The sequence below is a fragment of the Rhinolophus sinicus genome, linkage group LG02 (genome assembly GCF_036562045.2).
Source record: "Rhinolophus sinicus isolate RSC01 linkage group LG02, ASM3656204v1, whole genome shotgun sequence".
Taxonomy (NCBI): Eukaryota; Metazoa; Chordata; class Mammalia; order Chiroptera; family Rhinolophidae; genus Rhinolophus; species Rhinolophus sinicus.
The window spans coordinates 129707672-129720015 of NC_133752.1; the positions used below are offsets into that span (position 1 = coordinate 129707672).

At 42.4% G+C, this 12344-nt stretch overlaps 1 protein-coding gene and 1 long non-coding RNA gene across 2 annotated transcripts in view; one reads left to right on the forward strand and one right to left on the reverse strand.

Annotated features, from left to right (window-relative positions):
- Window positions 1–5922, reverse strand: part of LOC141568548 (uncharacterized) — a 158100-nt gene extending 152178 nt beyond the window's left edge. The window contains exons 1-2 of the long non-coding RNA XR_012491692.1: window positions 5753–5922; window positions 4803–4917 (exon numbers count right to left, since the gene is read on the reverse strand). This is a non-coding gene — a long non-coding RNA (uncharacterized LOC141568548). The remainder of the gene's footprint in view (window positions 1–4802; window positions 4918–5752) is intronic.
- Window positions 5923–6014: 92 nt separating this feature from the next.
- The window catches only part of E2F7 (E2F transcription factor 7), a 38056-nt gene continuing 31726 nt past the window's right edge, over window positions 6015–12344 (forward strand). The window contains exons 1-2 of the mRNA XM_019755019.2: window positions 6015–6245; window positions 6926–7018. Of these exons, the coding sequence (XP_019610578.2) occupies window positions 6926–7018 (93 nt within the window). The 5' untranslated portion in view covers window positions 6015–6245. The remainder of the gene's footprint in view (window positions 6246–6925; window positions 7019–12344) is intronic.

A 12344-nucleotide genomic window follows, 5' to 3' on the forward strand; every position in this document is an offset into this window, starting at 1 on the left:
AAGACTTGAAAAATAACCGCCAACAGAATGAGATTGTTCTCTGCCTCCCTGTTTCAAAATAGAGCGGCACTGGCCTGCCATGACTTTGCTGGAGGGGGGAGGAGGGCAAGAGGGTGGCCAAGGCCATCTTCCATACTCTGTGACAACGGCACCTGGCAGAACCATCAGTAGCAGAAACACCTGTCCTAGGGGCAGCAAAGATCCAGGTTTGGCTTTCCTTGATGGCAGCAGCAGTAGCTAGTACCCTTGAGGGAGGGCATAATGGCATCACAGAGCATCTCTGACCTTCTGAATGCTGACAGCTTCGTTGACAGGAGGTAAAACCATGACACATGGAGATACCTGATGTCATGCATCACCATTAGGAGCAGAAAGAAACCAAAATATGGCAGTGGAGGCCCCCGGTGTCAGGGAAAGGTCAAAGGACTTATTTGAGAGTATGTGTGGCTGGGGACGCCCAGAATACACTGTGGAGGCAGGGGTGTCTTTGAAAGAAGCTAGAAAGTCCAGTGTGTTATGGAAGGTATTACAGAGAAACACTGTTTTATGCTTAAAGTTAATCTCATTTTCACCCCCAAGTATGGTCTGAGGAAAGATGTCTTAATATACTACCTGGGTGATATTGGCTAAATGATTACTTCTTCCAGGAACCGTCTGTAATTTAACTGGGACTTCCTATAGACAATGCCTTAACCTTTGTACATGAACATTTCCCCCTGATTGTTTAGTGAAGGCCTGGGCTAATGCATCTCCATTTGGGCTCAATAATCTACTTCTGTAGTTTTTCTAAGGGGGAGGCCCTTTATAGACAAGGTGGTTCTGGGTTAGGAAAAGGTAATATTTGCAGTATTTAAACTTAAATTTCAGTCCCTGAGCCCTTACCCCAAACTCCTCTTTCTACTGCACAGTGAAAACATTTTCATTTGGTCCTACAATGTATTATAATAAATAAATGCTATTAAAATAATGCTATTAGGTAGATATAAAAAATTACATTCAGCCATTTAATTTTAAGCTTAGAAAAATAAAGGTGACAAAGGTCAGTCTTTGACCTGACTTTTTTTTATCATTCTCATTATTTACGTATGTATGTATGTATGTACATATGCAATATAATGAGTAGAGATATGTTCAGTTTCACCAAATATGGAAACAAAAAAGTGATTTCATTTTCAAATAAAAAAGTCAATATTCTTACATATCCACACTAAGTGATTAGAAGTTAGTAGCAAATAGTTTTAAGAGGATATCCTCAGTATCCAATGAGTATTTAGAATGACAGAATTGACAGGTTCTTCAGAGGTCTTCCACATCAGACCTACCGCTTTAAAGAGAAAGTTGAGGCCCAGGTAGGCAAAAAGTTTTGTTCCAGGTGACCCAGAAAGTTCATGGGCAACCTTAGTCTACAATTATGTCTCTCTACTCTTCAAGTTAATTCCTTCCCTCTGGGAAAGGCTCTGAAGATTAAGAAGAAACTTGTCCCCATTGTCTCCAGAATTTCAGTTCCAGGGCAGTGGTCAATCCTCATTTTTACTGTCCCAACCACTGTGGTCCCTCCAAAAATCCATGCCCAAACCTGCAGCACAAAAGTGGCACCATGTAAAGGGATGCCCATGATTTATATACTCTATTATCCCATTATTCTAACAAACACCCAACCCAACTCAAAATCCATCCTCTAAATTGTGGTCCGGAATATTTGTTACAGCACAAACTCCAGCCTGCTTCCTTACTCTCAGTATGCTCACACAAGAACCCACATGCACACATATACACACACATGCACACCACATACACTATCTTTTCATTTAGTGAGAATGCAAATGACACAATCATTAAGGAAACGGACGCGGCTCAATAGTGCTAAGGGTGACAAAGAGTCTGTAAAGATAAAGAACGAATTCCCTCTGCTCCCTTTGGGACATGGAATCACAGCTTAGGCATCTCCCTATGAACAGCTGGACATCTGGATGTCACTTGAGATGGGAGCCATAACTACCCTGTGGTCTTAATCTGATTTTTTTTTTTTTTATTGTTCCTAAGGCCGTGAGCAGGAACCAATCATGGACTCATTCTCCTTCTGACATGGCTTGGGGTCAGTCAAGAATAAATTTTCTACCTTCTCTGAACTTACTAGAAGTTAGAGAAGCAAATGTGTCATATTCCCAGACTCATGAATGGCTGAAGACAAAGGCCACTTTAAATGGCAGCCCTCGGTTTAAGATGAACTGCTAAACTGATCCATTCAAGGAGACTTCAGAATTGCCAGGATATGATGCCAAGGCCCCTCTGTGGTGAAAACTCAGTTTCTAATCCCCTTGTGTGGCTGTACTTTTGTGAACAGATGTTATATCAAGATGACTGTGCTTGCAGTACTGGAAGAAAAGCAAAATATCTGAGGAAGCTTATACATTAACTGGACAACTCAGACTTCGGACTAAAATGAATTATATTTCACGACAGTGTATGTATTCTTCCTGTAAAGGGTGATAAATCTTGCGGTTTGGAACGCCAAAAAGGTAAAAAACTATGTCCAAGTTTGAGAAGCTGTGGAGTAAGTCTTTTGCACAGAGGAATGTCAGACATCATCTGTGATCACAGCGCTTGTTGCTCATTCTTCTGTTATACCTCCATCAGGTATCCCACCCATCAATTTCTCATTTACACCTCAATCATTCCCCCACCCATCAGATTTCTCATTTACACCACATCTCATTCCAAAAAGCAGTGATATAGCCACATACCTGGCAGTCCCAGCCCTTTGAAACCTCTGCGCCCACTGCTGAGGTTAACACACCTGCCCAACTCTTCCTGTCCTCATTGATGGGACTTGAGAATCCATTTCTAAAACCACTGAAGCAGAGCATCCAAAGGAATTGATGAGTAGCAATACAACTAGCATGATACTAAGGAACAAGACACTAAGCATCAAAAAGAAAAAAACCAAAAAACCTTAATACCCAAGTCCAATTCTAGAAATCTCTAGAGTTCAGATACTAGTATTTTTTAAAATCTTCCCAGGGTTGAGAACCATGGGCCTAACACGACACAGAGCCCTGGGGACTGTTGCCCTGTAGGTAATACTATTTTGTGCCGAAGCCAGGGACCTTTCAGGCAGAGATTATTGAGGTAGAACTACAAAATACGTCAATAAGAATGAAACCTGGTATCGAGAGGTAAGGTGTGTGTCCTCTCCTCGTGAATATGGGTGGATCTTTGATTCTTCATCAAAAACAATATGGCAGAATTGATGTTTAGTTCTGAGGCTACATCACAAAAGGCATTGTAATTTCCACCTTGTGAGTTGGGATGCCATCGGAGCCCTGAGCCACTATGTAAATCTAACTACATTAGCCACATGCTGTAAGGAGGGTCAGGCCACACGGAAAAACCACATGCAGGGATTCAGTGGCCCACCAGAGTTCCCAGCCACCATCAGTGTCAATTGAATAACAGAGATTGGCAGATTATTTACAAATTCTAGGACTTGAAAGCATCAACATAAATAGAGGAGTGTTGAAGTAATGTCTCTAAATTTGCCCATCAAACATTCATTTTGCAGTTTTCCTCCAAATCTAAGATCAATCTTACTTTAAACAATCAATGAAATTACCAGTGTCTGAAGCTACATTTTGAGGTTTTCTTGTTTTGAAGAGTGGTTATATTTGAAATGAAATAGATAGAAGAAAAATACTCTGAAAAAGCAAGGAAAAGGTCTGTAACAACAAACTGCCTCATCCTCAAACAAACAACCACTACTATTTTGAAATACCAGAGAAATTAATAGATTTTTAATAATTAGGATGTGGGTCCAGAAGGCTGTATTGTGGTTCCTAGAAAAAGGTATATCGACATCGTAATCCCTGGAACCTGTGTCACCTGATTTGGAAAAAGGTTCTTTGCAGATATAATTTAGTTAAGGATTTTGAGATGAAATCAGCCTGGATTATACAGGTGAAACCTAAATTCAATAACAAGTGTCCTTATCAAAGACACAGGAGAGATTTAATAGGCAGAAGGGTAAGAGGCAATGTGGCCACTGATGCAGAGATCTCAGAGATCTGAGGGAGGCAGCCATACACGACGGATTCCAGAAGCTGGAAGAGGCAAAAAACAGATTGTTCTCTAGAGCCCCAGGAGTGCAGGGCTTGATTTCTGGACTTCTGACCTTCAGAACTGTATCTGTTGTTCTAAACCAACCAGTTTGTGATAATTTGTTACAGCAGCCACAGTAAATGAATACAGTTGGAAAAAAAAATTTCCTCGTTGAAATTTTCTGTTTCCACATAAGTGCAAAATTTAATAAATTGCAAGTTTATTCTTTATACTTGCCTCCTTATGCTTCTACCTACAAGCTAGATTTCAGTTCAAAATATTATTTCTAATATAAAAATGTCAAATTTTTATTACCAGTGTTTTCTTTATGTTTAAGGTATGCATACTTTTTTGTCTTTTTAACATATGACCTAGCAGTGATTTTAAAGCTGTATTTATCAGTAATCTAAACTGAGTACAAAGTGAAGGACTTGATTGAGCATTTTAAATTCTGCAGACGGTTCGTTTAAAACATATATATATATACATATATATGTATACATATATATGTATATATATATATATATATATATATATATATATATATATGATGAGAGGTGAAGAGTGGAGCACTTGGTACAGAAAGGATAACAGGGAGAATGATATCCTTGCTATAAAGTATATGGTTTATTGGAAAATGTCTGTAGACATGCTTTAAGAAGGCTGTCTCAAATTCCAATAGTGGGACATCCTACAAAATGACTTACCAGTACTCTTCAAAACTGTCAATGTCATCAAAAACGAGGAAAGTACTGTATGAGACATTGTCACAGCCAAGAGGAGCCTAAGGTGACATGAAGACTGAAAATGTAATGTGGTATCCTGAAAAAGAACATTAGGCAAAAATTAAGGAAATCTGAATAAAGTAATGACTTCAGTTAAGAATCATATATCAATACTTGTCCATTAATTTTAATGACAGTGTTAGACAAATGTAAAATGTTAATAAATAGGTGAAATGGGTTACTAGATATACGGGAATTCTCTGTCCAGCTTCTCAATTTTTCTGTAAATTTAAAACTATTCTAAACAATAATGTCTATGGAAACACACACAAGGCTGTCTCTCTATCAATATTCATATTTTAAACAAGAAACTGAAGTTGAAGGAAGTGAAACACTGAATACAAATCAGTAATGTTGAGGAAATTTTCTTGAGTGTTTCCCAGAACGCTAGTCCATATTGCAAAGAAATGTTTAATAAGTCCTTTTTTCCCTCTAATTATTGGCGATGTTCTGAAATGGGAACACCACCAAGAACTTTTCCAGACTTGCAAGAAAATTAAAAAAAAAAAAAAAAAAAAAACAAGACAAAAACAGCTGGTTCTGCTTGCAGCCTAGTTTCCAGGGCTAATGCCATCTGCTCCCAGCAGCAAGAGTGGTAACCATGGTTCACGTGTCACACCAGCGTTCGGTGTTAGGAAGTTTGCCCCAACAAGCCTGGACAACTTGGCTTCTGCGCAGGTTGCTGGGGGGCAGGAGGTGGCGACAGCCGCATCCAGAGTGTGTATATCGTTTTTCCAAACTCCATCTGCTTCCCCTTCCCCTGACTGTGCCCGCGATCTACCCGCGCGGCATGTCCAGGGAACTTGAGCGGGTCTTCTATGCATAACAAAAGAGCCCTCCCCTTCTCCTCCCGCCGCCCCGCCCGCCCCCACCTTGGCTTCCCGCGGCCGCCGGGGTCCGCGTCGTCAGCAGGAATTGGCTCCCAGGCCCAAGGTTTCCAGGTACCCGGAAGGGGGAGGGGGCCAAAGCGGCAACAATTGGGCGGGTGCGGGCGAAACGCGCGGCCAGGAGCGCCAAGGCTCCGAGGGGCGGCAAGCCCGGGCTGTGCCGCCGCGCGATTGGCCCGGGCCGCCCTCCCCCCGCCGCCGCTGATTGGTGGATTCTCAAATTCGGTCTCAAGGCGCCAGAGGAGGTGTTTTAGCGGGGACTGCGATCCTGGGCTGCAGTCGCTGTCGGCGTGTCGCTGGTGCTACCCGGGCGCGGCGGGATCCCAGCCAGCGCAGGCATTCGGAACCCGGGTCTGCGCGCTTAGCTTTCCCTACCTGATGTCACCGTCCGGCTGCTGATCTCCTCGACCCGCTGATCCCGCTCGGATGTGAGGCGGTGTAGGTTCCCGTAGAGGCAGGAAGCCTTCGCAAAGACGGAGTAAGTAGCGTGCGGCCCCAGCGCTGGCGGGCAGGCGGGAATTGGGGGTAAAGGGGACCCCGCCCGCCCCGGGAGCCAGCCTGCCACCCTTCCCCTTCGCGGCTGGCGGAGAACTGAGGAATTTCAGCTGCCAGACGAGGAGCGCGTGGGGTGTCCTGGCTCCAGCTCTCCCTCTGGCAGGACAGTAAAGGGGACTTAACCTTACGATTTGGGGGGGTTCTTTGGGAGAGTTTATCCTTTGGGTCTGCTCGGAAGCCTGAGAAGGGGCTGCGCTAAGCGTTGACTGGGTTTGGTCTAGCGATCAGGTTTCTTCCCCCCGGATTCAAACCCCCTCAAAGCCGAATTCCTCCCAGTTCTTTGCGCCAAAATTAACTGACCTAGGAGACCCTGTAGACAGATTTGCCCTACACACATCTTACCTGGTAACTTTATTTTGTTCTGTTACTTTTCATTTAAAATCTTTATTTTTGTCGTGTGTTTTTTTCTTCCCAAGTTTTTAGTAATTAGTGTTTGTGTTATTCATGTGCGTTTTAGAGTTGGGGGTGGCTTACGCTCCTGGAAATTCCCAGGATCAATTTAGGGAGGGGAAGTTCATGTTCACGAACAAGTAATAGATATTTTGGCTGGAGGAGAAAACATCCAATTGTAAAATCATTTTCTAATGTAATTGTGCATTACAGATGGAGGTGAATTGTTTAACACTAAAAGACCTGATCAACCCCAGGCAGCCCAGACTAGATTTTGCAACTGAAGATGGGGAAAATGCACAAAAGGTAAGTAAGTGCACTTAAGTACCTTAAGCTCTAACATATTTAGGATGGTGATGTCTAATTCAGTTAAGTGTTTCAATATGCCACTTATATTTGTCTTATATACCTAATTAATTTTGATGAACATTATAGAAATATACTTTTTTAATGGAAGCATCCAAACTTATTGAGTTTCCCAGTTACTGTGCAGTGGAAAGGGGCTGGGTTAGAAGCAATGTTGGAAACAATTTATATGACTCAAAGATATGCAGGACGCTGCAATAAAAAATTTGTAATACTTGTTGTCAAAAGTGGAATTAGCTAATGCTGTGCAGGAATGTTAAGCCTCAGTTGCCTGGAAAATAGACTCTTTTTTGCTGTGAATTCTGGATTATTAAAATGCTGTGAAATGTTCTTCATACACATTAATCAGCTCCTAGAAGCTGTTTCATTCACCCAGGAGTGTGACCTACAGGCATATAGGGAGATAAGCCCACCAACATACTCTTTTACTATTTTACAGTACCACTGCTGGTCTGGTTTTGCACTGAGTCATCTCGCCTTTTTTACACCCGTTGTGATTTGTAAGGCCCTGGTGGTGTCTTCAAGGAATATTACCAAGTAAACTGGCCATAGCAATATCTAAACTATCACCATACACACATCAGCACAGTTACACTCACCAACCAGTGCCCTATTGAAAATGTGTAATAGCTTATTAGTAGCGAACATCTAAGCATTTTTAGGCAAAGGCTAATAGCTATAACAAGCTCAGATTTAGAAACTTGGAATATAAATCTGAGCATAGCAACTTCTTTGGGCATTGAACTTCTCTAGGATCTTTGTCTACATTTTAGATTTAGCATCAACTCTGAATGAAACTGCCTGGTTGCAAAGCACCTTTGAAGAATATTTGACAACCATTAATTTTGGTTAGGTGTGAAATTGTATGCTTTTCCAAGGTTTTTTTTTTTTTTTTTCCTCCTGGCATTTGATTTACTTTTGTTAGGAAAAGAAGCACTCCAAAGCATTATGTTTTAAAGTGGACTTTTAAAAAAAGTACCTAAGCCATATGAGGGTGGAAATCTCCAGACTTTATATATTCAGAGTTTTGGCTTTTGGAGTTTCAGAGCAAAACTTTTTGTTTCCTTTATAATTTGGATGGGACAGCCTTGAAAGAATATGTGTACATTTATGTAAAGCCTAAATCAGTGTCCACTTCTTTCCTTCTGGGTCAATGACTTTTTATCAAGTGTTTTCAACAAGGACTTCTACCCTAGTTAGCATCAGCAAGTGCTATGTCCAGTTGAGCTTTCACATTCTAATGGGTGTGGAGAAAAACTCAAGTGACTCAAAATAGACTAGGAAAGGGGTTAAAATGTTTGAAATGGAATGTGCGTGCAGGAATTATTTCGCCTCAAAGAGGAGGCAAGGGAGGAGAACAAGATGCTTCTGCCCAGACACTAGGAGGGGCTTTTGTCTCTCTTTTCACTTTGCTGTGAAATAAAGGAAGGGAAATTTCTAGGGATGGTGAGAACTTGGGATTCGGAGCCAGAGAGATCTGGGTTTGATTTCCTGCTCTGCCATTTATTGGTTATGTAACCTCAAACATACATATTTATTCAGTCTTTCAACAAATATTTATGTTCCAGGTGCTAGGGGTACAGTATTTTAATAAGTCTCCCAACCTAGTTAAGCCTGTTTCTTTCTTCCATAAATCGGAGCTAATAAATTGTACTTCCCCCTTTGGGTTTTTGTAAGGCACCCAGCAACACATACTGTTCACACTATAGTCAAACTGACAGGCCAAAGATGAATATGATGCAGGTCCTGCCCTCAGTTACCTGAGAGACTTTCAGGGACTCGGATGTAAAACTAACCAACTGTTCTATGGTTTAGTAAGTGCTATAATAGGAGTGCGAACTAAGAGACCCCGGCAGAACAGAGAAGGGAGAAATAAATTCATGGGGAGTCTAGTTGGAGTTGGAAGGCTTCACAAAGGCGCTAACCTTTGGGCTGAGGACGTTCAACCTACAAGAAAACAAGAGTGAGTAAGAAGGACGTTTTAGGCAGAAGAAACAGCATGAGGTGTGGGCATTCAAGAAATGTACAATAGATCCAGAGTGGCCAGAAGCTAGTGGTGCCAAGTTGTTCCTTCCTGAAACCCTCTGAGGGCTGCCTGCTCCAGTGTCCTGTGGATCAGTTGGCCTTTAGAGCATTTATCTTTCTTGACTGGTCAACAACTCTTATATAAGTACTGTATTATACATACATCTTCTTACTACTCATAGAGAAACTTTCTTTAAAACGTAAAGGAGTTTTCAACTTCATTACCCAAATTTACTGTGCCCAGTTGTGGGATTATAAACAAAACGCCTTGTAAGTTGTTTGCAATGCATTTACGCACAACAGAAATAGAAAATGGATGATTTGGGAGGAAGGTGAACAGTAAGGACTGAGCTGTGAGGAGGGCTTTGTGGAAGCGAAAACACTTGAACTACAACTTGAAGGAATGAAGGTTAAGACATAGGCAAGTAGAGGGGAAGGGAACTAGTAAAGAAGTAGAAATGAATGTGGTATATTTGGGGACAACACCTAGACTTGGTGGGCACAAGTTTTCTTTGAAGGTCATTCATTTGTGCAGTGGTTAAGAAAGAAGGTAAGTTCAGTTTGAAATAGGTACCTGTACCTGTGTCATTACAGGTAAATAAATATGTGTAGGTGGCCACTGGTTGCCTGACTTTGGAATTCATGGAAGGTGCCAGGCACAAACTTGGGAGTTATCAACATACAGGTTGGTTTTAAAGCAATGTACAAAAGAGTAGTGAACTACTCCCAAAGAGAGCAAACAGAGGAGCAGAGGTCTGAGGTTTGTAAGCATGGAAAAGAGGAACCAGTGAAGGGGACTGAGACGGAGCAGTCAGAGAAGTAGGAAGAGAACCAACAGAAACAGTGTTATCTCAGAAGGACTGACAGTTATAGAGCAAAGAACAGTCAACAGTGTTAAACACGGCAGTGAGGTCACGTGTGGTATTGTGCTGTTGCCTTGGCACCTGAGAGGTGACATAAGTGAGAAGCAGTGGATCAGAACACACTGATAGTTTGAAGAACCCCTGGGACATGAGCAGGGGAATCCCCTCAGTGTGGATTACTCATTCTGGAAAGTGTGCTCTGAAGGAACGGAGAGTTGTTAGTCAATAGCTAGCGGGAGACACTTTCTAGCCTGTCTTTGCAGTGAGCCTTAATAGGTAGGGTTTCAATGGGCAGAGCTTAGCCAATAGCAGTAAAGACCAAGTGATGGTGTGAGCAACAGCTCATATGTGATAAAGTGCCGGGCAAGTTTAAGAAATGCGAGTGAACTCTTGGGGCAGAATTTGGAATCTGCATGAGATGGAAGTCGAAAAGCAGTTGGCAGAATAGTGCCCAGGGCTGTGACAAGGCTGATGACTGTATATATTAACATGACCAAAGCTGTATCTGAAACGGAAGCAAGACTGAAACCCAGATCTTTTATCTACAAAGCCCTTTCTGTGGGAGCATACAGCATGGTTGTAATGCCGGTATAATTAACAATAACCATGAACATTTGTATAGTACTTCACAGAGTACAAACTGATCTCACTTTCATTATCTGATCTGTTCCTCACAGCAACTCTATGGCGGGTAAGCCAAGGTGTGTTACCTCCATTTACATATGAGAACTGGAGAACCTGTTTCATGGGTTACTTTCTCCAGGCTCTCTCTAAAGGAGGAAGTGATTTCCAGGGTTTTGCAGCTTAGATTTCCTGGCAAGCAGATCTGACAAGGAGCTTAGTGTGCAGGAGGTTTATAGGGAGTGCTCTGAGGATCAGTGCCTGTGGAAGGGCAGGCAGACCTGCAGAGGGAGAAACACATCTACAACGGTCTCAGTAGAAGTCTGAGTTTACCCTACAGGGAGTCCTAGGATGACCCCTCGGAGTAGTCCTGAGTCAGGATGAAGGGGCCAGGCTCTTACTCATACGTGTCAGTGCTACCTCTACCAGCCACTGAAGTACAGGCCTCCCGGGGAGGGGCCTGAGCCCAGATGAGGCAGCCCTCCTCAGCCAAGGCGAGAAGAGGCTTCTTGTTGGCATTACTTCCAGCAGCTGCAACAATGAGTCATTCATTCCTGCAGAGGTCTGGGTGCATCTCAGCATTCACCACAAAACTGGACGGCCTTGCTGGAAAGCCTTGCAGATAGAAACTTTAGTCTGAACCCCTTATTTTATGGATCAGGAAACCTGGGCCCAGACAGAATGAACAGTTTGTCCAGTAGCAAAAAGATACAGAGCTGAGACAAAAACCAGGTTTCTGAATTCTCATGCTAATCCCCTTTCCACCGAATTATACAGCGTCTGGACTGCAGGCTAGACACACGGATGGAGCAGGGTGCAATTCAATAGTATTTGACTTTCTGCCCACCTGAGACCTTGTAAAACAATTTACCAGGCTTTTTTTTTTTTCTTTTGTTGTGGAAGTGTGATGCAGTCACAATCTACCAGGTAACCTAACTCCCCGGCTTTAAGTACAGATGGTCCTGAATGATGGTTCAACTTATGATCACTCAACTTTATGACGGTGTGAAAGAACTTCAAATTTTGAATTTGGATCTTTCCCTTGGCTAGTGATATGTGGCAGAATTTTCTTGTGGTTCTGGGCAGTGGCAGGGAGCCGCAGCTCCCAGTCAGCCAGCAATCACGAGGGTAAACAACCAATACTCTGCAGTTCACTGTGTTCTGGCATTTTTGGATATTATGTTTCGTGTTTTCACATCCCATTATGTCTACAAAATACCCATTTGTGTCTCCTGCTTCTGGTGAGAAGAGAAGGCGCTTACAGATGCTCCTCAACTTACGATGGGGTTACGTCCCTATAATGCAAGTATTCTGAGCACATTTACGGTAGGTTAGGCTAAGCTACGATGTTGATAGGTATATTAAATGCATTTTTGACTTAATAATATTTTCAACTTACAATTGGTTTATTGGGACACAACTTCATCATAAGTCGAGGTGCACCTGTATTACATAAGCTGTAGTGAAACTATAACAAAGTGTTGGAGGGAAATAATCCATCTGAATTGCTCCTCAGTAGGGAAAAAGTAAGGTACCATGGAAAGTAGAGAAGCCTGGGCCACACCCTCTACTGTGTGGATACCTTTTCAAATAACTAGATAATCAAGGCACCATGTTCTCTGAACATCTTATAAGGGACAAGGCGTTATGCCAAAAAGTGTGAGCAATGAGACATGTGGCACTTGCTCCCTGATCTCCACAAGTGCACAGCCTCGTTAATGAGACAAGACATACAACCAGGAAGTTAAATATATTAG